The 22,275-nt window shown below is 40.6% G+C and overlaps 1 protein-coding gene across 3 annotated transcripts in view; it reads right to left on the bottom strand.

Annotated features, from left to right (window-relative positions):
* Positions 1 to 22,275, bottom strand: part of col12a1b (collagen, type XII, alpha 1b) — a 152,433-nt gene that overhangs the window by 92,715 nt on the left and 37,443 nt on the right. For all 3 annotated transcript variants that reach the window (XM_080882238.1, XM_080882237.1, XM_080882236.1), the window contains exons 14-25: positions 18,821 to 19,087; positions 17,812 to 18,004; positions 16,072 to 16,196; positions 13,869 to 14,018; positions 13,462 to 13,581; positions 12,205 to 12,369; positions 11,873 to 12,019; positions 10,246 to 10,391; positions 7,434 to 7,563; positions 4,564 to 4,709; positions 3,487 to 3,613; positions 2,265 to 2,401 (exon numbers count right to left, since the gene is read on the bottom strand). In XM_080882238.1, coding sequence (XP_080738364.1) covers positions 2,265 to 2,401; positions 3,487 to 3,613; positions 4,564 to 4,709; positions 7,434 to 7,563; positions 10,246 to 10,391; positions 11,873 to 12,019; positions 12,205 to 12,369; positions 13,462 to 13,581; positions 13,869 to 14,018; positions 16,072 to 16,196; positions 17,812 to 18,004; positions 18,821 to 19,087 — 1,853 coding nt within the window. The remainder of the gene's footprint in view (positions 1 to 2,264; positions 2,402 to 3,486; positions 3,614 to 4,563; positions 4,710 to 7,433; positions 7,564 to 10,245; positions 10,392 to 11,872; positions 12,020 to 12,204; positions 12,370 to 13,461; positions 13,582 to 13,868; positions 14,019 to 16,071; positions 16,197 to 17,811; positions 18,005 to 18,820; positions 19,088 to 22,275) is intronic.

The following is a 22,275-nucleotide window of genomic DNA, read 5'->3' as shown; positions in this document are numbered from 1 at the left end:
CTGCTGAGTAAAACTTCACCCATATGAGGCTCTCTGTGAGGCTTTATTGTTCAACACCAACCCTCAATGACCTTACAAACAATACAAGCACTTTCAAACAGACGCAACTTTTTATTCGATGAGGGAGTGACAGCTGATACGTGCCAATGGAAAAAGATCACAGCTGCACTTACTGAGCCTGATTTAGAAAAGTTGGACGTCACGCTTCTCCTCACACATAAGGTCCTGATCGATCAGGCTCCGTCGTGTGTTAAAGACCTCTTAGTATCATTTTATCCCTGCAGACCACTTCACTTTCAGACTGCAGGCATATTTGTAGTTGCAGAGTTTCTGAAAGCCGAACAGGAGGCAGAGGCCTCAGCTTTCTGTGGAACCATCTCCCCGCATCATTTCGGGAGACAGACGGCCTCTGTACTATTACAATTAGGCTTTAAACTTCTAGTTAGGGCTGACTCAGGTGACCTTGAACCGTACCTTCTTCATGTTGCTATAGCAGGGGTGTCAAACTCAAATACACAGTGGGCCAAAATTCAAAACTGGAACAAAGTCGCGGGCTAACATTAATATTTATTGAAATATATTTATTCCTCCAGATATAAGAATGAATCTTTTCTTATGGACTCAAACACGTTTTGCTGAAAAACTGAATATGGAACACGCAAAGCTTAATACTAAACAATATATATATTAGCTGTATAATACCAGTAGGCCAGCTCTAATAGTAATTTGGTATGGCTTCGTGGGCCAAATGTAATTAGGCTGCGGGCAAAATTTGGCCCGCGGGCCAGAGTTTGACACCTATGTGCTATAGGCTCCAGCTGCCGATAGACTTCCCATGATGCACTGAGCATTTCTCCTCCTCTCCTCTTTAAGTTTGTGTGTTGATGCTGATTCTACTGGGATTCTTCTTCCTGTTAAAAAGGGAGTTTTTCCTCCCCACTGTTTGCAAGTGCTTATTTTCTTAATGTTGTAAGGTCTTCACCTTATAATATAGAAGGCCTTTGAGAGCACTTTTATTGTGAAGTATGACTATATGAATAGAATGGAAACATATTGAATTAAAATAAAGACGTCCAATTTAATGCACTCTGGAAACAGACAGACATCAGTTACAGCCACTAGGTGCCCTCTCACAGTCCTTTTATCATCCATTCTGATCAGTGACTTGGAGATTGTGTAGGAGAACTGTGCGGTGCAAAAAAGTGCATAAACTCTATTGTTGGAATCAACATTCTGGTTACATTTGGTTACATTTTATTTTAAATTAAATCCTGATCTTTTCCTGAGCTTAACCAGGTAGTTTTCATGCCTTAACACAACTAAAACAGGGACATGGGGTTAAAGCCTACTTCCCCTCAACCTCCTTAAGCTGATTTTTGCTTTTTCTTTCAAACGAAAAACTCATTATTTCCTTCAATGAACAAACAATCAGCACTGAATAAGGTGACGACTTAGGAGGCCACATACTGGTGCTTTCTATGGGACGGACATGAATGGGAGGCATGCTGGTTCTCATTTTATCACTGATTAATCTACAAATTAATATTCAAATCAATAAACTGAATTAATAGTTTTGTCCAAAATCTAAGCCTGTTCAGTTTATAATAAGTTGAAGCAGTGAAAAGCAGCAAATCCTGACATTACAGAGCTGAAACCTGAATATCTAATGTATGTGCCTAGAAATGACTGTGACTAATCAATTATTTTGCGCTTTCAAACCTAGAAAGTGTAATAAACCACGACCATGAAATATATTGATCATAACTCCGCCCATAATTAACCCTTGTATGGTGTTCGGGTCTGTGAGACCCGTGTTCAGTTTTTTTCAAAAGAAAAATTAAACAATTAATTATTTTTTCACGTGTAAATGTGTTGTGTCTTTCCACTCACTCCACTTGATTATAACTGATTTATTTATAACATTTTATATAAAAGAAAAACGAGAAGCACATTAATTCATAAATGTGATCTAACAAAGGTAAAGGGAAAAAATTAACCATGTTTGCTGTTCATATGTCTTGTAATTGGGATGAAGTAAACATCTGTTGAGTAATTTAACATAAAATTGTTTGATAGTGTTAATTTGGAAAGCCAAAACTCTAGCGGGTCCACCAGACCCATGAACACTGGCTGAGTAACAAAAATACGAACACCACACAAGGGTTAAACAACTGCTGCATTAGCACTCCCTCTGAGGTTTTTCATGTATTTGTCATGTAACCCTGCAGTGGAGCTAGCACACCATCATAAAGCCACAGCTGTACCTCTTTCACTTCTCCTTCCTCAGGTTTGTAGGTGATGATGTATTTGCGGACGGGTCCAGGAGCAGCATCCCAGTTGAGCCTCATGGTGCTGTGAGTAACGTCGCTGATTCTCAGTTGTCCGGCAGCCGGCCTGGGCACTGCGGGAAGACAGGGCAAAGGAAACGTTAACCACCCTGAGTGAAGCTCAACAACATCTCCTCACTCTCAGCATTGTTGTGAAGACATTCAAAGACACTGCCGGCTGACGCTGTGAGGCCAAAACTGAAGAGCAGAAAAACAGACAGCAGCTTATTTTTTATTTTTTATTTTTTTAAAGAAAGCGGTCCTGCTTTGGTTTGTAGTGCATCTGTTTTCTATCGATAAGTTCTCAATCCAAAATTTCGGAGACGAGATCCAGCTCTTATAAAACAACAGCTGACATGAAATAAAACTCCGAAACCCCTTACCTTTCCTAAAAACCATTTCTGAGAAAAAAATGATCCAGGATGGAAGTTCTGATTTCAAGTAAACACTTTAGAAAAGTGGGGGGAGGGATTTTAAATATTTGAATTCTTTCTGAGACGGAGAGGGTCTGCGGACAGCTTTAACATAGTTGAGCTCTTTGAGGTTTGTAAGAACATGACCAGTGTACGATATGAGTTGGCTACTAAACCACTGTAGTTTACTAACCTTTCTTGTTTTATTTGTGTGGTGCTTTGCACTAACTAGTAGATATCTACTTCTATTTCTTTGTTGCTCCTGTAAAGTTTATAGATATAGTTTGCTAAGAAATCTAGAAAGCTAAATATGGACATTTGCGGCTCCAAAAAATCAAGATGATGATGGATATAAAGGTAAATTGGAGGATGATGAACTAATCACCAGCACATTGGTTCAGCGGTTAGCACTGACTCACAGACAGACGGCTCACGGTCCGACTGAGGCTGACTGTTTTATGCTTTTGGATCACTGAAAAGAACTGAAGCAGCTTCTAAAGACCTGATTCTTCCTTCAGCTAAAATACTGCTACTGGACAGTTTTTAATGAGTTTCTAATAGCATTTTTCCTTCTATCGTGACTACTTGACACCCAGGCTGATAGCTACACTCCATCTACCTTCACCTGTCCAGTGTTTGGCTTGCTGATGGAGTTTTAATCCACCGACATTACAGGAGCTCTGATCCTATTAAATATCCTCAGAGATCACATTTTAAACAGTTAAAATCAGTTTAATGTTACATACAGGTGACTCCCGTGCCCTCCAGAGGCTCGCTGGTGGCTTCTCCGTACACAGCGTAAATTCTGATGTTGTACGCTGTGTTTGGTATCAGCTGCTCCAACTGGGTACTGGTTACATCTCCAACACGTAGCTGCACAGGGACAGAGGTGAAGGAAAGTGACCGTCGGAACTAGCATACATTGAAACTGGAAGAACGGCTGAACTTGGTGTGCACAGACAAAAGAGTCGTCAAAATATTTTTTAGCATAAATAAAAACAATCAATAAGTAGCTAATAGTCCTAATGATAGTAACTTTAACAATGGCCCAGGTAACAAGTATAATACATGGATATAACAGGGGTTTTGTCTCTTACACTTCGGGGTCACCATTGGGGTCTTTGAACGTAAGCCGATAACCTCACTGATTATTCATTAAACCTTTCAATATGCATCTTCTTCTTTTAAATCACACATTAAACACAAAAAAGCAAGAAATTTTTTGAGAAATTTGATATAAAAGGGTCTTCACGAAATTGTATGTCAAATAACATGTGCTGCAAAGTAAGTTAATGCTCCCCTCTACTTCACAGTTGCCGCCTGATTTCCAGTAAAGACCACCTCACTGTACATTTAATCATCCTTTAAATTTTCCTCAGCTGTATAATCGCAAATGTAGGTTAACACCAAAGAGGCATTCAGTCCCATCTGTTCTGTTTATGTCATCTCGATGACTTCAGGCCATGAGCTAATCCTTGCCATTACCCAGCGTGTCTGAGGGCTCTGCTCTTCGTAGGCCTGGCCTGAGCCGGGCTGCAGAGGTCTACTTCCTCATTGTATCCACATCTGGAAGTAGTAAGGTGATGCAAGCAGAAGCCGGCTAATATCAAATAAATGTGGAAAACCTCAACACGCAAATAAAGAGATGTGTCAGATTTGTGTCGATCTACGTGCGAGTGTCCCTGTGTTGTGGTGAATTTGTGACATTGTGGGAACATTATTAAGTTTACTTACTCACATTGTTGGGACTGGGATCATAAATACAGTTTGCAGACCCAAACCATTGTCAGGGATAAAGTACTGTAACCTCGGTGTTCGTGTACCTCACTCTCCAGCTGAGGCTCGGAGGCATTGATGGAATTGTACAGCAGCATGTAGCCGGTGGCGCCGACTACTCCGTCCCAGCTGACCCTCATGGAGACTGAGGTCTCATCATACACGTTCATGTTCTTCACTGTGTACAGCGGCACTGAGGGGACAAAAACAGTCAGTTTAACACACGGCACAGCCATGGTCTTCTTTGGCTTTGCTAAACAGTAACAGAGGGGACAAATCTCTGTTTGTTGGTTCAGGCACAGAAATTAATTCCGTTTTTCAGATTTTCTGGATTAACGCTCCTTGATCTTTTAGTTATAATATGCAGAGGTGGTTTTGGTACAATAACAGGATAATGACCCCAACAGACCCAAAATGTCCCAAAGTGATCTTAAAGCTTCGGGCTTTTGATGGCTTCTGTTTTTTCAGGATATTTTTCAGGACTTATTCGTTACTTTTTGTTGGATGTCACATAAAAAAGCTAACCAACACGTTTCATGGAAACACAGAGATATAGAAGATAAAACCAGGTTAACACAGAAAGGTATTTGCTGAAGAAATCTGGCTTCTTGGACACACAGATGTCAAAATAGTTAAAAATTTTGAATGTGCTTTTATTTGATAAAAGATGAATAAATACAGAAGAGAAGTTTTTAAAAAATAATAATAATAAAAAAAAAACAGTGTGCTCCTAAATCCTGATCTTAAATAGTGCATAGTTAGAATTAATAAAGTCCATGAAACTGCAGTTCCTCTAATGGCCACTTGAGGCTCTGAAAGCCATGTTAAAAAGTCCAACTTTACTGCAGAACTAAACATGTTTACAGCCTCGGCTTTAGTCTCTATGGATATTTTCCCTGCATAACAACTGTATGGCGGGTGAACTCATCCATCTGGAAACTTGATTAGGAGCATGGCCACTTGAAATTACAGGTATCCTGATACATTACAGGCAGCTCTAGCTGATTACTGTCTGCTAGGCTCGTAGACAGTATAAAGGTGGATTTTCCCATGGAAGATCTGCACTGGCTTCACATTTCAGACTGAGAAGCTATATTCATTATTCAGGTCTATGGTTTGGCCTCACCTCTGCTGAACTGGACTTCTGATGTGTTTGTGCCTTTTGGAGCATTATTCTTGGAATTATCTGATAATATGGCTCGCTTTGTGGTACACACTGTTCAAGAAGTTTGGGCTTCAGCCTTGACGAGTGAATATTTTATCAGGCTACTTAACACTGACCAGCAGGGATCTGTGCACCCGCACAGTTTATGGACGCAGCTTTCTAACCAAACTAACTACCTTTAGCTGAAGACTTAGCACCCAAGCCTCTCATCAAAATAAGGTTACTTTTAGGACCAAGAAACAAAAATGCTAACAGGCTTCAAACCAATGGGAGAAGCTGGCTATATACGTCTTTTATTTACAGTCTATGGTAATCGCATTAAAACCCAACCTAATTTTTTTGTATTGGAAAGCGAGAAGAAAGGAGGATGAGTATTTCACACTTTTGCTTTGAAACTGGATGTAACCTTTTAAACACCCACAAATGTGTGAATTTTGGCTTTTTAAGAGTGTGGCTTTGCAAAAAAAATCCCACCTCCTTACTGTTTTAGCACTATGTGACATCATGATATATGTCACCCCCACCCAAACCCACAGACCCCAGACCTTTATAGACACTGTTTTAAGAAGGACATTATGACCTAATCGAGTGTTAGTTTAAAAATTACAGTAAACAAAGCCACAGTGATCTGACAGCTGCTGGCCACCATAAAACCGACAGCAACACAAGAGCCAGTTATTGTTTTATGACAGTGAGAAGCCGCTTGTTGTAAAAATCAATCACACATTTTAGCACAAATAAAGGGAACTTTAAAGGACAAATGAGCAAATAAAATCACTTAGAGCTGTGCACTAAACACGTTGTTAAACTCTATCAGTTTATCTAAGATACATGCAACGACCGCAGACCTGATTAATTTTAACAGTTGCCCCATTTTTCCTACTCCGACTAACATCCGCTCTCAGGATTGCATCATGGGACTGTGTTAAACATATTTCCACCTCAGATCAGATGCTAAATATATGTAGTATAAACACAGATGCTGGACCAGATATGAAGGCGGGCAGATGACTTCCATGGATGTGTGTGAAACAGGTTAATGAGCGGAGAAATCAAGCTGTTTATCTCACAAACCATATGGAAGAAATAGAACGCTTTCCCACAAATGTGAAGCACCACAATGCGATGATACTATCGGCCTTCAAACCTCTTCTTTAATCATGTCTTTGAACTAAGAGGTTTTAAAAAAATCAACAAGAATAAAAACTCAGCTCTTCTCTCAATCGGCAAGAGCCGTTTTTGAATTTTGGAGAGTGGAGAAACAATCCTGCTTAAGCCTCTGAGGTTTAAGATAGGCTATGAAGCTCCCAGCACACAGTTTTAGTGCTGATGTTAATGCCAGAGGCAATGTCTCTCAGAAAGGTTTGTAAAGGCAGACAGTGCTTGATTTTATACACCTGTGGCAATGGGACTGAAAGCACCTGAAATCAAAGAATAAGCTTTGTTTCTCAGTACTTTTGCCCTTATAGTGTAGCATAGTTAGATTTAGGGCAGGGATCATCACCAATGATGACCATCATGAGATCATCATTAATGACTTAGAGCAGGGGAATCAAACATAAGGTCCAGGGGCCAGTTGAGACTTCTATCTGGAGTCTAATATTGGACTTTTGTGGATCCGAACAGGCTTTTTGCTGTTTCTGCCCCTCTTCAACTGTCCAACCACTCCAACACCCGTGAAACATAACAGCAGTGCACACATTATGTCCGGCACAGAACAAGAAGGTACAGAGGTGAAGAGGAAATACTCACATGTGGTCTCAGTGCCCTTCAGAGGCTCGCTGTTCACCTCGCCAACCACAGAGTAAACATTGACAATGTATTCGGTCCGATGCGACAGTTTCTGCAGCACTAAGGTGTTCACGGATCCGTCGACCAGCACCTGAAATGATAAAGGACTGGTTATCATTCCATAGCTGGTAAATTTCACCTCAGAAAGTAAAAAAAAAACAGAGTGCCTGGGATCAAAAACCAAAGAAGCCTCTCTTCGTGATGTCTGTGAAGGTTCTCAGTCATCCAGGTCATCGTAGTCAAAGGAGCTTACAAAGAAAAGCGTCTGGACTTCTTTAAGTTGCTTGAAGACGTTTCACCTCTCACCTCTCTTCGTGATGTCATTAAAACTTTTATCTGTCTTTTCACCGTTGGATAATTGTAGTCTGTTGAGCCTGAATCTATTGTGCTGGTGGGAAAGTCCTCGTGCGGGATGTTCAACTTGGCTTTGAAATAGCGTCACATTCCTGCACTATTCTGCTGGAAAATCAAACCCAGCCGAGAAATAACAAACAAACACAAAGAGTCTGCAGCTTCTCAGGCTGGTGGGCTCTTCAGTTTGGTAATCTGGAAAATATCTCCCTCTTATCAAGTTATTTGTGTCTGTGATTCATTAAGCTCAACCTGTTTCCAATGGATCTCGACCACAGTTTTTCTTGACTCCACTGGTGTGACCTTACCTTAATCTTTATTGAATCAGACACTCAAGATTATCAAAATAGGATGGGAAACAAGCTGATACATTCTCTTTATTTATTTATTTTTTAGCACAAACTTTAGATTTAATTTACTGGAAGCAACCATAAAGATATATTTGTTTGCAATGTGGAGCCAGGATTATACTTGCTTGCAGAGCAGTGAACCCTTGCTCTGGTAAAGCCACTGTGATCTGTAAAGCCACTGTAATGTGCCTATAATACTTATAAGATCTCTCAGTATGATCATCTGCTTTGTAACAGATGAACATACTTCAATACATTAAAATAAAAAAAGGTTTGTTTTGCAATAGTTTTTCTGGTCCAGCCCACCTGAGGTTACATTGGGATACATGCAGCACATTAAATAAAGGGAGTTTCAGCTGATATGAACACTCACGTCACATACCATGCTATTGTGGGTTAAAACTAGCTGATAATGACCAATAATATACACACACACACACACCATACGAGCAACTCCAAACACAGGGGTAATCTTCTTAATCGTGTATTATTTTTCCTGACACAGAGATCAGATTGAACAGGACCCAAGAGTAAAAGTTTAGACATTTAATATTTGTGCTGGGTTTTCATGAATGTACGTGTTTGTTTTTCTTGTGTCCTGCTTCCTTCTGAGCTGTCACAGTATCAGTCATTCGCTTATCATAATCCAAGGACTTTATGTTCACAATATTGGAAATTTGAGTTATAATAATAATAATTTTAGAGTCAACTTTACTTTGTTTATTGTGTACTTCTTTTCTTCTTTCTGGCAAATGATGACACTCTAAATATGAGACTCTGTAACCAAACCTTTAAAAAAATAACAATTACATAGTTTTGTTATAATGATATCGATCCTAGCATCAGGTTTTCAGAGACAAATCCCACTCATCGATTTTTAGTGTCTTTGCCTAAAACAGCAGCTGCACGGGTTGATCGTACATTTTTAAGACTTAAAATTAAGCCAAGAACACACTTCACTCACCGCACAGCCCCTTCTTTGTCTATTAATTTAACGCATTTCTATTTTTCCTTTTGAATATACACAGTTATATACGAGTTCCACCTCGTGGCAGCACGCTATGGCCTCTGTGCTGACCCTCCTTGTAACGGGCTGAAGTGGGTGTAAATCCCAGCAGATAAGGTCTGCACTAATACCCAACGCTGTTCAAGCAGTCCAATGTAAACATGTTAATGAAAAGTGGCTGCAGGGGAGGCATCCTGGCTCAGTGTGAATCTATAACATTAAACCAAATAGATGGAGTGAAATCATCGCAGGCTCTGCCTGACCAGAGCCAGTAAAGGGTCCAGTAACGTGTTGTTAAAGACACAACTGACAACAGATCACGTCTAAACTCAGCGTAGGTTCAGTAAACCAGCCAGGATCCACATTTCAGATCCTGGGGGCCACCTAAAGTGCAGTTTTGAATAAAAGCCAGACCTGGGTGTTTGGAAACTCACCCGAGAGTCTGTTTTTGTGTGAGGGAGGGCGGGAGGGAATTTAGCGTTAATTAGTCTGTTTTTGTGCAACTGTCATTATCTGAAATTTACAGGAAGCTGTGGTTTTGGTTTCCTATAAACAAACAAAAGAATTATCTAATTAGCTAATAGGAGCCAAAGGGAATTAATAAGAAAACAAGTTGCTGTTTGATATTCAGAGAATGATCCAACAGCTGGCAAACATAAAGTTTACCGTCACAGGAAGCAGACTGAGCGGATTCTTCTAAGTCCTGTAAAATACTCCAATTATCTGAAGGTCTTTTGACCATTTAGAGATGGAACAATAGAATGGATACCAGACAACAATGACATAACCGACTTTATACCGAAACCAGGTGGAGGATGCGAAGAGGAAAAAATAGGGTACTGCCTCTCTCCTCATTTATCCTCATCATACCTTTAAACAGTGTGTTATGTTCGAGATTGCTTTAGATCATTTTCTTGGAGCGTATCTTTTGACTTTAATTTCCTGTTTCCTCATCTCTATGTCCTTACTTTAGTTTTTTTTTTATGTCAATTAAATTTTATTGTGACTGGTATCTGACGAGTTAAACCTTGTTGCCTGGTTTTAGAGAGGGTGAGCTTCATCTCACCTCCTCGGTGGGTCCCCCGGCCGCCATCACGTAAGTGACGCGGAATTGGTCCACGGGACCGTCAGGTGGAGTCCAGGTAGCGCGGAAAGAGCTCTGCGTCACCTCCGAGGTCACCAGGTTGGTGGGCGCTGCCACTGACTCATCATCTGAAAAGAAACAAACGGCACAGATATTGGGATCCACAAATCTGCCCTCGCTCCTCTGACAGTAAAGCTCCTGGCCGGCTGCTTCATTTAAAAACTGGTTTTCTCCGGCTCAGCTGTAAATTGTTTCCTCTTAAAATTGATTTACACACATAAAGTACGTCCACTACGAAAGTTTCCATCAGATGCTTGGATGTGTCGCAACGTCCTTTGAAGGTCTGAAATAATTGAGACTGTCAGGCAGAGCTGAGTCAAATATATCTACAAATTTATCATTTTTGCTTTTATCTTTCAGCCAAGTCTGGATAATGTTGATCTGTAGATAATAAAACACTCAAAGTAATCTCTACTCTCTACTTGTCAGCAGCCATTAGTTTCATCTCTCAAGCTGTACCAATGAAGAGGATGTCTTTGATTTAGACTAAAAGTTTTTGTCAGCAGATTTCACAGGCTCAGGTTCTTATAAAACCTGCTGAAAGCCTGCGGGAAAATAAACACCAATGTCTGATTGTCCATGTTAAAAACTGTTTGTTTTTTTAAACTGTGATGTTTCCACCACCACAGTAATTTTAAAGAATAGTTTGTACAAAGAGCTGTGAGCTGCTATTTACTTGTGAAAATGTACAGAGCTTTAAATCTTTAGCTAAAGCGTACCATATCGCCATGTTCTGCGGCATTTTCATGAGCAGGAATAAGACGTTTATGATGAAATTGTGATATTTAAATCACACTGCTTTGGACTTTCTGCTTCATTTGTTTTAAATTCTGCCAATGCATACTGTATGTGTTTGCCTTGTCATACCAAGCCGCATTTCCACTAGTGTCCACTTGAGGCAGACTCAGACTGAGAGTCAGTCCCTATAGACTGCCATGATAAAATGTCCAACTTTACAGCAGAAATAAAGAGATTCACAGACCGATACAAAAAACACCCCAGCTTTGGCCTGTGGATGTTTTCCCCTTTCGTAACACCTGTACAGGTGGTGAACAGAATAGAAAAGCCTTATATTGTCATTGTACGTGTACAATGAAACTTTGGGATAAGTTGATAACGAATGTTTGGATAAGTCACCCCTTTGGATTTTGTTAAGGCTTAAAGTTAAGGATGTGGCCATTATGGCTAATAGGATGGTGCAGACACAAGCGGTCGTAGCTGCTAGCCCTGCTCGGCTTCACCTACGCTAATTCAAATCACTGAAGTAGACCTCTAGAACAGCTTTGTGCTGCTGGCACTTCTTGGAGCATTTTAATGGAACTATCTGCTGTGTGGTTAATTACACAAACAGACTGTCCCAGAAGTCTGTACTTCAGTTTTGGTGAGTTTGTTGCTCATAGCAATACTTAGTTTATGTTTAGGTCCATGGATGCACCTCGATAACATTAAATAATTAAGATGACCTGATTACTCACATATTTTATCTTTTAGTTAGCGCTCATTAGCAGGTATCTGTGCCAGTGTTCTGAGCATGTGACATCTTCCCTACCTGAGCCCTTAACGCTGTTGCACAGGTTTTCAGAGAGTTCGTCAACAATGTCCAGCAGGAACTTGAAGTCGTTGACGTTGTACATGTGAATGTCATCTGGGTCAGAGGCGATGGACCTCAGCTCATTCTCATCAGCGTTTTTTACACCTGTGAGAAAAATAAACCATGAGTTTGATGAAGGAAGATGACTAAAGTGGCTGCTGGTTGATCATTTTCAGCCCATTCTAGTAAAGTCAGGTACTTTTTCTGCTTCGCTGCATGCAGGTAGCAATCATCCAAAAGTTCAAACGTGTTTTAATTTCCTTTTCTTTAAACCAGTGAAGCTCACTCACCAATAGCATAGAGCTCAATGTCGCTGTCTCTCAGGTTCTGTGAATTTACAATGACTTCATCCTGGGATTTTCCGTCAGTGATCAGGACGCCTATTTTGCGGGAGTCTGGACGCAACCCCACGTTGGGTTTGAAGTTGTTCTGAAGGATGAAGTTCAGAGCCATTCCTGTACCACAGTGAGGAAGAAGTTTCAGTTATGTGTGCAGATCACAAAGCACTGCATGCTGCTTTTCTGTTGTTTAACCCCTCTGAAACTAACCTGACCCATCAGAAAGCTTACAGCTGGATCATGTGATACCGAATATGTCCATTATCAAGGACAGGAATCGAGAACTGGTTCTATCGACCCCACTTATTCGTTGCTCTTGCACACACGCCACAGTTAGCTGATTTCAGTTCACGTGCCAGAGGTGGAAAACAGTGCCACAGTCTAAGAGCGTTGATATGGACATTACTTTTATTTTCATTGGACAAAAGGACAAGAGTGTGATGGTAAAATGGAGACTGCATCTAGGACAAACAGCTGTTAAATTATGCTGCTAACACAACTTCGACTCTTTGCAAGCATCTGCACAGACAGCATGCTAACACTAAGCTAGCCAAGAACTCAGAGTGGAAGCTGAGTGAATTCTGACCCCAACTCAGCAGGCAGATGCTGAACTTCAACAGGTAACAAACTGATGAGTAGCCTTTCTACCTATTCACTGTGATCGCTTTAAAGTTAAACCCCTTATAATTCTGTGTGTCTGTCTATGAGTGGTAGGTTTGGATTTCCATGGAAGACCATCATGTTATAGTAGATCAGCTTTTCCTTCCAGCTGTTCAATGCTAAGCTCAGCTGCTGCTTCCAGTGTTTTGTCACTATTAACTTGTACTACTTCTGCTTATATCTTCTCAACTGAGTAATAAAATAAAAGTCTTGTTGAATTATTACCGTCTATGCTTAGTGTGTCTCGCCTCGCTCTAACGCTCCATGCTGCATCTTATTAACTTTGTGTCTACTCTCTCCGGTAGTTTGTCCATCATCTTCCTCACACCTGTCTGAAGTTTCTTCCTCTTAAAAGTGAGCTTTTTGTTCTCCACTGTGGCTGAGTCTCACACCAAGGGTTTGGCCCCAGTATGTAAAGTGCTTTGAAATTATACTTTATACTTTGTATACGTTGTGATTTGCCACAGTATATAAAAATGAATCAATTTGTCTCCCACACTGGCACCCAGGTCAGTGAGAGCTGGGCCAAAGTACTAAAAAAAAAATCACCTGTCATGGTGTTTCCTCCTTTATATGGCAGGTTGGCAACAGCATTCATCAGGGATTCTTTGGTGGGGTGGGCGTTCAGGTGCCATTCAGTCTTTGGGTCACCGCTGTACTGAGCCAGACCTGCAGAAAATACAACACTAAGGATACAGCCACTCTGATTTGGTGTAAAACAGCTTATTTCAGATACAGGATGGGGGTTAGATTGAACTGTTACTAACAGAAAGCTACTCTAGTAAATTCCCAAAATTAAAATATGGATCTAGAAATGAGCACAATATCTTCCATTGAGGTTTAAAGATACCATTAAGGGAGGTTAAGGTTAGGCGAATACCAAGAGACAGTTGTCTGAAGGAAAACATCCCTCCATGTGACTCATGTCGTTATAGTAACAATAGTGAAAGCTTTACCAATCTGGACTCTTTCTGGGCCGATGTCAAACACGCTGACCATGCGACCAATGAAGCTGCGGATGGTTTTGAAGTTAATGCGTCCAATGCTCCAGGAGCCGTCGACCAGCAGCACGATGTCGGCCTTCGCTGTGGTCTTACACTGAGCGTCTGTAGAGACGGTGGTGTTGGGAGGAGAGGAGGTTAGTACACAACAGATACCCACCACAAGTGTCTGTTTAGTCTTACTGTGTGAGGGAAAAGTGTGAAAGAGTGAGAGGAAATGCATCAGGAGGACAGAGGAGTAAGCAGGACATCACGAAAACTCTCACAATCACAAGATGCTTAGACAACAGATTTACATTATGTAACACAAATAATTCACACGTTGTGTAACAGCTGTCAGTGCAGAATTAAGAGCTCTCTTCATGGTCTTTTTTTCTCTCTGTGTCTTTCTTCCAGCACAGCAAGACACTCGGGGTGTTTTGTGCTGCTGTAGTCTCAGCAGCGATTAGCCTCTCCCATACTGTGATCTACGAGGCCTCCTGCTCCCTGAAGTTACTGCGCATTCCTGCTCCAGGTACCTGTAGGGGGTGAAAAATGGCCGCTCGTCCATGTTTTTAGGACGACACGCCCAGCAGTTAAAAACAGGGTGCCTGTGTGTGTGATTAAAAAGATGAGAGGAGACGAGCAACTTCATTTTTTAGCAGGCAGCAGAAACAGATGCTTGATGCTCGAGTTGGATGCTTGGCCGCGGTCTGTCTGAGTTATACCACCGCCAGTAAACAACGCGCTCATGTCCCGGTGCCGTTTATTAATAAAAACAGATGTCATAAACAGAGGCAGCTTTCATAGGTTTCTAATAAGCTGCAGACAACTGTTGGAATCAGTGTCTCTGAGGAGGAGCAAATGAAAATTCAGCCCAGTGTGTCTGTGTCCTGCCGAAACCTGTAGCAGCTCCGAATTGTTGTTGCTTTTGTGTCTAAGCTTCAGTTAAAGGAACTGTGTGGTGTTACTATAAACAAGATGCTTGAAAGTTTCAGAAAATACAAATAACTATTTCTGGAGTTGAGATTATTTGCATAAAAGATGCTGTTTGTTTACAAGTAAACAACAGTAACATGAGTCTGAACCTGTATATCTCCACTAAGGCTGAAAGCTCCCTGCGCAGCATGCATGAGATGAGATCCTTCCAAATTACTTTGAAGTGTTTTCTTCAGATTTACATGATGACTCGAAATTGTTCTTGGTTCAATCTGATACATTTTTGTGATGACAAAATCTCCAGTTGTTGCTCCAAGTTGTAATTTCGACTGTAATCCTGCTATTAAACAGGCAACTCGTCCAGAATTGACAGAAAACCTGCCCTTTTATGTTTGCGATGACACACACTTCACCCTCACTTTTTCTCTCACTCTCCTTTGTGGATGCAATTAGCATTGAAGGTTAACGTTTTCATTAGCCAAATCCTGAAAAGATGCTTGGAATCACGTTTTCTCGCTTCAATGTCAGATTTTTCCAGTTTTGTGTAAAGAGCAAAATTTAAAAAGGATTAAATTTAATGGACAGTAAAAAAATAATGTTTCTGCAGCATATTAAGGACGCATTAAAGACCATATGGACCTGTCAAAAACACTGAATTAAAGCCTGCTCTGTTAGAGCTGCAGTTCAGTAAGCAAGGATCTTGGAGTGGCCTGGCGCGTTCCCTGCTCGGTGGGCAGTCGGTCACCGTGTCTGCTTCGCATTACAGCAGGAATTTCTGCTGCGGATCAGCACCTCCTCAGGGTCTGATGGGAAGCATAACATTTTCCTAGCTGCATACATCCCTCCAGCATCGAACCCTCTGGATCATAAAAAACTCTAACTGCTTATGGCAATGCCATTAAAGCTCAGTGCTTGCAGCATGTGAGGGGATCATTTGTGCAGTTCATATATATATTCATGTCAACACCTGATCGCATGTAACTCTGCTCCACATTACACTCCCACTAACAGTAGGGAGGTGAGAAAATGTGAGCCAAGCATCTCTAAATAATTTCAATGAATCGTAATCATCTGTGCCGAGTTTCAGTCCCACAGCGACAGCGATTTCAATTCCCTGTGATAACATATAAACCAAAGTTTTGGCACTAATCTGAGCGACACTTCAACGTCAGAGATCAGAGAACGTCTGCTCTGCAGGCCTGCTAATGAGCGCAGAGAGAAGTTTGTTGTCGGCTTTTACCAGAAAGAGTGACATGAGGAGATTCGGGTTCATCCTTGAGAGTCGTCTTTTCCTCTCCTGCAAGAGGCAAACTCTCTCCTCCATCAAACATCCCAAACACAGCGACAGAGTACTTTGTTCCTGATCTGAGGATAAAGGGGAAAAGAGACAAACCGCTAAAATCATCGGAAAAAAAAAAAAATAAAAAAATCATCATCAGCTTATAAGCCTATAAGCAGTGAACCCTTTACTAATATTAACTTTTCAACTTATTAACTTTTTTTTTACCAAAGACGTGGAACTTTACGAAGTTGTTTCATGTCAGTGGTGAAGCTTTGCTGCTTCCCTCAGTTCTAAGCAATTTTGTACAGCATAAACAATCAGATGACATCATAGCTGGTGGAGGGTGTGCTGAAACCTAAATGTTTGACTGCAGTCAGATTCGCAGCACTGGTTCAAGAATAAATGTTAGTTTGAAAGCATAACAAAGCTTTATTTGATTTATTAAGGGTTGAATTCCAAACTAAGATGTAACTTTACCCCTCAAATTTCAAATTAAGAGATTCCCTATGAAGGTCCGAGTAACACTGAACAAAAACAATGTGTTTGTGTTCAGTGTTACTCAGACAATGCTAATAGCCAGATTTGGGAGGTTTTACCTGCCTGCTGTGATCAGAATATAATCTGAAATCACTGCACACAATGTAGTCTACAAAAGTTTATTTTTGGAAAAGCTTTACATCTTTTGCTACTGTGCATCAACCTTGTACCATGTATTCAGCTAGCTAAGCTGCTACCTAAACATTAGCACTGTTTATGTGTTTAACAGTCTAAGCACAGAAAAACAGCTTCCCCACATCAAAATTAATGATTTTTGTGTAAACATTTACATTTCTATTAGTCTTTGTGCAATCATGCTGTAATAATTCAATTCCATTTTATTATTATTTTATTTATATAACGCCAAATCACAACAACAGTCGCCTCAAGGCGCTTTATATTGTAAGGTAGTAATATAGAAGAATACTGTAAAAAAAGGTCCTGTACTGTATCCAGGTCCCTACAGCCTTCCAATAGGAACCCATAACCCCAATCTGTATTTTCATAGCAAGTTGATAGAATCAGTATCTAACATGTATCTCTTATCTTTAACCACATTAAATATTTTTTTCACCACAGCAGATGATCTGCCTCCATCTCCAACCCTCTGCATGTTCTCCATAAAACTCGTCTTCCTCTTTTCATCCTTTCATCTCTACCATACAAAGAAATATTCATAAGTTAACAGAAATGCTGCTGTCTTCTCTGGGCCTAAGCTCATTTAAAATAGAAAGAAACAAAGAGGAAAACGTTTCTGTGGTCTGACGAATCAGAATTGGAAATCTTTTGGAAAACACGGACACCGTATTCTCCAGACTTAAGAGGAAAGAGAGCATCTGGCATGTTATTGGCATTCAGTCCAAAAACCTGCATTTGAGCAGCTAGAATCCTCTATCAGACAACAATGGGACAACAGTCCTCTCCCAGACATTCAGTAGCGGCTCTCCTCAGTTCGCAGATATTTAACTGCAACTTTCCCTGATACTACTGGGTCAAACTACTTTTCTGGACCAAATCCTATTGTTGACAAGTTATAGAATTTATGAGTTCTGTTATCATAGTGTCCATTTAAGCCTTTTCCTGTTGACTGTCTTCAATATTTGTTGTTTCCTTTTAAATGAAATCCTCTGCGTATGCCATAAAATAACTCTGAAAGCTTACCTGAGTTCCTCTAGAACAACTGTGTTATCATAGGGGCCAACAAGGAGCTCCTCAAGGTCAATATCATTCCCTGTGGGGTGAAAGGTGACTTTGTAGCCCCTGACTTCCCCAGGTGCTGGATCCCAGGACACTCTGAAACTGGTCCTGGTGGGCTCTGAGGTCAGAAGGTTCCTGGGACTCTTGTACGGTGACACTGAAATAGAAGAAATCAGTAGGAAATTCAGGACAAACTAACCTAGAACTAAACTCGACACAACTCCAACTCTTGGCGAAGGTTTTTAAGGATCAGCCACGCCACATTCAAGCCAGTTTCTCATTAGTCCATAATACAATTCCTTGAACCCAGTGTCGACCGTTAGGAAGCCCAGTGTCATGCTGTGTGTTAGTAATGCTAGCGTGTGATTGAGCACGTGTTTATCTGTGATTTTAGTGTTCTCGTGAGGAGGCGCTGCAGCACCTGTGGTGTGAAAAATACTCCTCTTAACAAGTAGTTTAAACTTGAAGTCAGTCCATGAAATTGTTGGTGGGAAAACGGGAAAAAAAATCTGCAACTTGGAACAAAGAAACATTTTTTTTTCCAAGGCACCGTGACTTGGTGTGAGGTTTCTCTGAAAAGTTGTGAATAAATCTTTAAATATACCAGGTTTATACGCTGCCTGGAAAATACAGACAATTCTCTAGTTAACTTCAGCACTGAGGATTAAACCCTGGAGGCTACACATCCTCACACATCCTTAGAGTGGGCCTCAGATTTACTTTTTCTCATTATGTAAAAGCTCCTTTAAAATTAGAGCAATATAACATGAAAACTTTCTTACAGGAGTATTTTTTCTTATAAAAAATGACTTTAAATGAGTGACTCTGTGCCCATTGCATCCAGCACCTGAGCTAAACTCATCCACCAGCGATCATATTTTTAGACTGAGCACAGGTATAAACGTCTTGGCTAAGATGGACATGTTTCTGCAGTGTGCTGTCTCTCAGAGGGTTGAATTATGGACCAACGTACGTGTCGTTCCTACTCCTTGCCTTGCTTTTCCTTCCCTGCGCTTGTAGATGGGCAGAACGGTGATATTGTATGTGGTCGCGGGCTTCAGATTCTTCATGATGGTAGAAGTGGCCTTTGCAGGGATTTTCTGGACCACTTCTTTGCCTCCGTTGTGGGGAACGTACTTCAGCCGGTAGTTGAGCAAGTTGCCCGGCGCTGGCGTCCACGTGACTCTCATGGTTTTTTCTGTCTCGTCTGACACTCTCAGTCTTTTCCCATCAGCAGAGGCTGAAAACATAGAATGCACTTTTAATACTGCAACAACATAATTCAGTATCGTTAAAGAGAAACTAGTTGTACCAGTTCCCCTTTAAATTGTTCCTGGGGAAACCTAAACAAAGTATATTTGACTTATCCAGGGTTTGTTTTAAAGTAGAAACCTGGAGGGCTGAAAAAATGCTAAAATCTGCAGTTCCCCCGATGCCCACTTGGGGCTGGCTCCAAAAACAAGTCAGTCCCCACAGACTCCCATGTTAAAATCTCCAACAGCTGAAATAAACACATTTACAGCCTGCTCCAAAAACAGTTTTGGCCTCTAAAGCTCATTTCTCTCTTTATGACACACGTATGGAAGAAGATTATTTTTTCTTTACTTGCCCCGTTTATATTTTATTGACGTTTAAAGTTGAGCAAAATGGTAAATGGCTCATGGTTATGGTATCACTGCCTTTTGGAACAAATTTATTGCATAATCACAAATAATATAGCTTATTGTGGCATTAACTGAACTAACAGCCCTTCTACTAAGTCTATGTTTTAGTTTTGTTTAAGTGAAATTCTTGTGTTTCTAGTGTTTTATTCATGCTACTTAGCAATAATTAGTTTAAGTCTATGGACACAGCTTCACTCCACCATCTCCTCTAAACATGGTCCCTTCTGGCTTCATAAAAACTCAGCTGGTAATGCCATTATGTTAAAATCAAGGGTTCAAAATAGATCCTACAAATTAGTGAGTGACATCAATGTGAGTTTGTCCACCTCGATGTCAATATTTTTAGACTCAGGCCTTTTTATCCAGGAAGTCTCTGCACGGAGCCAGGCTCTGTTTTAAAGGCTGCCAATCACAGCACACACACTGAAAAGGCAATCCCATATGATGTTTTTAATTAATTATTTTATTTGATTTGTCATGCACCTTAGTTATTTCTGCTTTCTCCTTACTTTATGTTCCTACTATTATCTTTCCCAGTGTTCATTCCTCGCCTCTTGTGTGTGATCTTTGACCTCTGCTGTTGCCAAACTGCTTGTAAGTCTGTGTGCTTTCTTTATTTTTGGAACGCTGGATAGTTTCTGCTCTTTGTCTTACTGCCTGTCCTCAGTCTGCACCAGCTGTTCCTCGGTGTCCGACCTCTGTTCTATTTACTAAAACCCGGATTCAGGATTTTTACCTGCTAGAGATTTTGTCCTGTTAAAATTGAATTTAATAGAATCTGATAAAATGAAATTTACTTGATTGGTGTACATTCACTTTATACCAAGCATATTTTCCATAATGATTAATTATTAAATTAACCTATGATTTTATAAATTTTACTCACAATTATTGGGTGAAAGATCATTGTTTGAGTCTGTATAGCTAAAATTGTGATCTCAGCTGGTCTTCCCACCAGGCTTGAACCAAGACCCAGCTTTATATAGATAATAATTCACAGCCACTCCAGCGGAGTGCAAAAGCCGGACGTGAGAAGCATAGGTTCACTTTCAGCCTAAAGCTCTTTTCATGTAATGTACTTTTTGCCACATTTCATGTCCTTCAAAAACACTCAGCATTGCTGCCATAAAGCTCACTCAATATTTCTTTATCTGAACCATTCCAGCAATCATCACTTCTTTCGGCCACGTGAGGTATCCCTCTGTATTCCCTCAGTCGTCGTTAGCATTCATAACTGCGGGCCTAAATGTTGAGTAATACCATCAGCTACCTGCCAGATGTAATTGGCTGTAAATTAGGCTTTCACCCAGAAGTGATCGGTTGGGAGGAAATGGTAACCACATTTTCCTTTTTGCTCCGAAACAACAGAGAAGCCCTGTGAATTAAAATTAAGTCATTCTGACAATACTGCGAGCGATTACAAAAACTCTGTGAGGAAATAATATGTATATTTAATGATCCCGGGGAAAGTTTTTCAAACTACTTGATTTCACTCTGGAGGATTTTTATAGGTGGAAAAAAATACTGAATCCAACTTCTCCGTGTGTTGATGGATTTAAACAAATCTAAAGCAGGAGATTCAAATTTCCTGCTGGAAAGATGCAGAGGGAGAGCATGAAGTAGGATGCGATAGTTTATCTGTGCCTTCTTTGTTTCGGGTGGCCCGTGTGTGTGTGTGTTTAATTTCCCATGTGTGCAAATGAAATGAGGGACGCGTTGACATTTTTAGAGAGTGCCTCAACTCGGACACAATAAGTGAGCGTGCAGTTCACAGGACACCCACGCTGTAGTCGTGTTATTGCTGAGAACGCAGCACAAGCAAAGCTGCCACCGCGCTGCAGCTTCGCTTTAAATCTCGGCCTAAAAATAATCTACACTGAAAATTTTAATTTCAATTTGGACGGCTTTCACCAACCAGGAACCAGAAACCCATTGGAGAGTGCCAACTGTATGATTATGTAAGAAATAGATTTTTTTTTCCTGACAAAAGGAAGCATTGAATCTGTTTTGGCTCACGTTCACTTGCAATCAGAACAGCGAGTTTCAGCCAAATGTCTGAAAATAGTGAGGACGTCCTTGACTTCCCCTCTGAGGGTTAAAAACACGGGTTCGTGGCCTGAACGCTGCCTTTTAAACATCTGGACTGATGCTAACCAGATGATCTCAGAGTAACTAATCACTGTGATCTCAAGCAAGGCACTTTAACCCCCAAATAAAGATTATTTATTCATTCAAAGACAGGAGGATACACAGGTAAGGGTAAATTTCAGGTGATAAGAACTGATCTCAAAATCAGATCTGCTTCTGCCAGAGAGAAGAAAAGTTTCTGGAGTCCTTTTTAAAAATGTATAAATTGTTAAAGACGACTGATATCCCCAAGCAGCCCTCATGTTGCGCAAAGATGACTTTTTTGGCACCAAATAAAACACGAACTACATCTGAAGTAACTCATTACTCACCTTATTATACAGACTACCCTAAATAGTGAGTGTGACATTGTAGTCTTCACCCTATATATGTTTAGAGTTTATCTTTACTCTAAACAGTTCACTTAAAGTATCCCACAACGTACTAGGAAAAGTAATGAAGTCCAGCTGATGGTCACTGCCCAAGAGGCAGACACACTGTGATGTGCCAAAAGCTGCTGATCTTGTTTACCATGACCTTTATGGTAATTTCATAACTTATTAAATCAAGTCATTTAATCTTGAAGTCTATTCAAACATTTGACAAGTCTGGCTGCTTTTGTTGCACAAAATGAGTT

Source organism: Rhamphochromis sp. 'chilingali' (genome assembly GCF_963969265.1).
Source record: "Rhamphochromis sp. 'chilingali' genome assembly, chromosome: 5".
NCBI classification, from domain to species: Eukaryota; Metazoa; Chordata; class Actinopteri; order Cichliformes; family Cichlidae; genus Rhamphochromis; species Rhamphochromis sp. 'chilingali'.
This window is presented reverse-complemented; position numbering and strand designations above follow the sequence as displayed.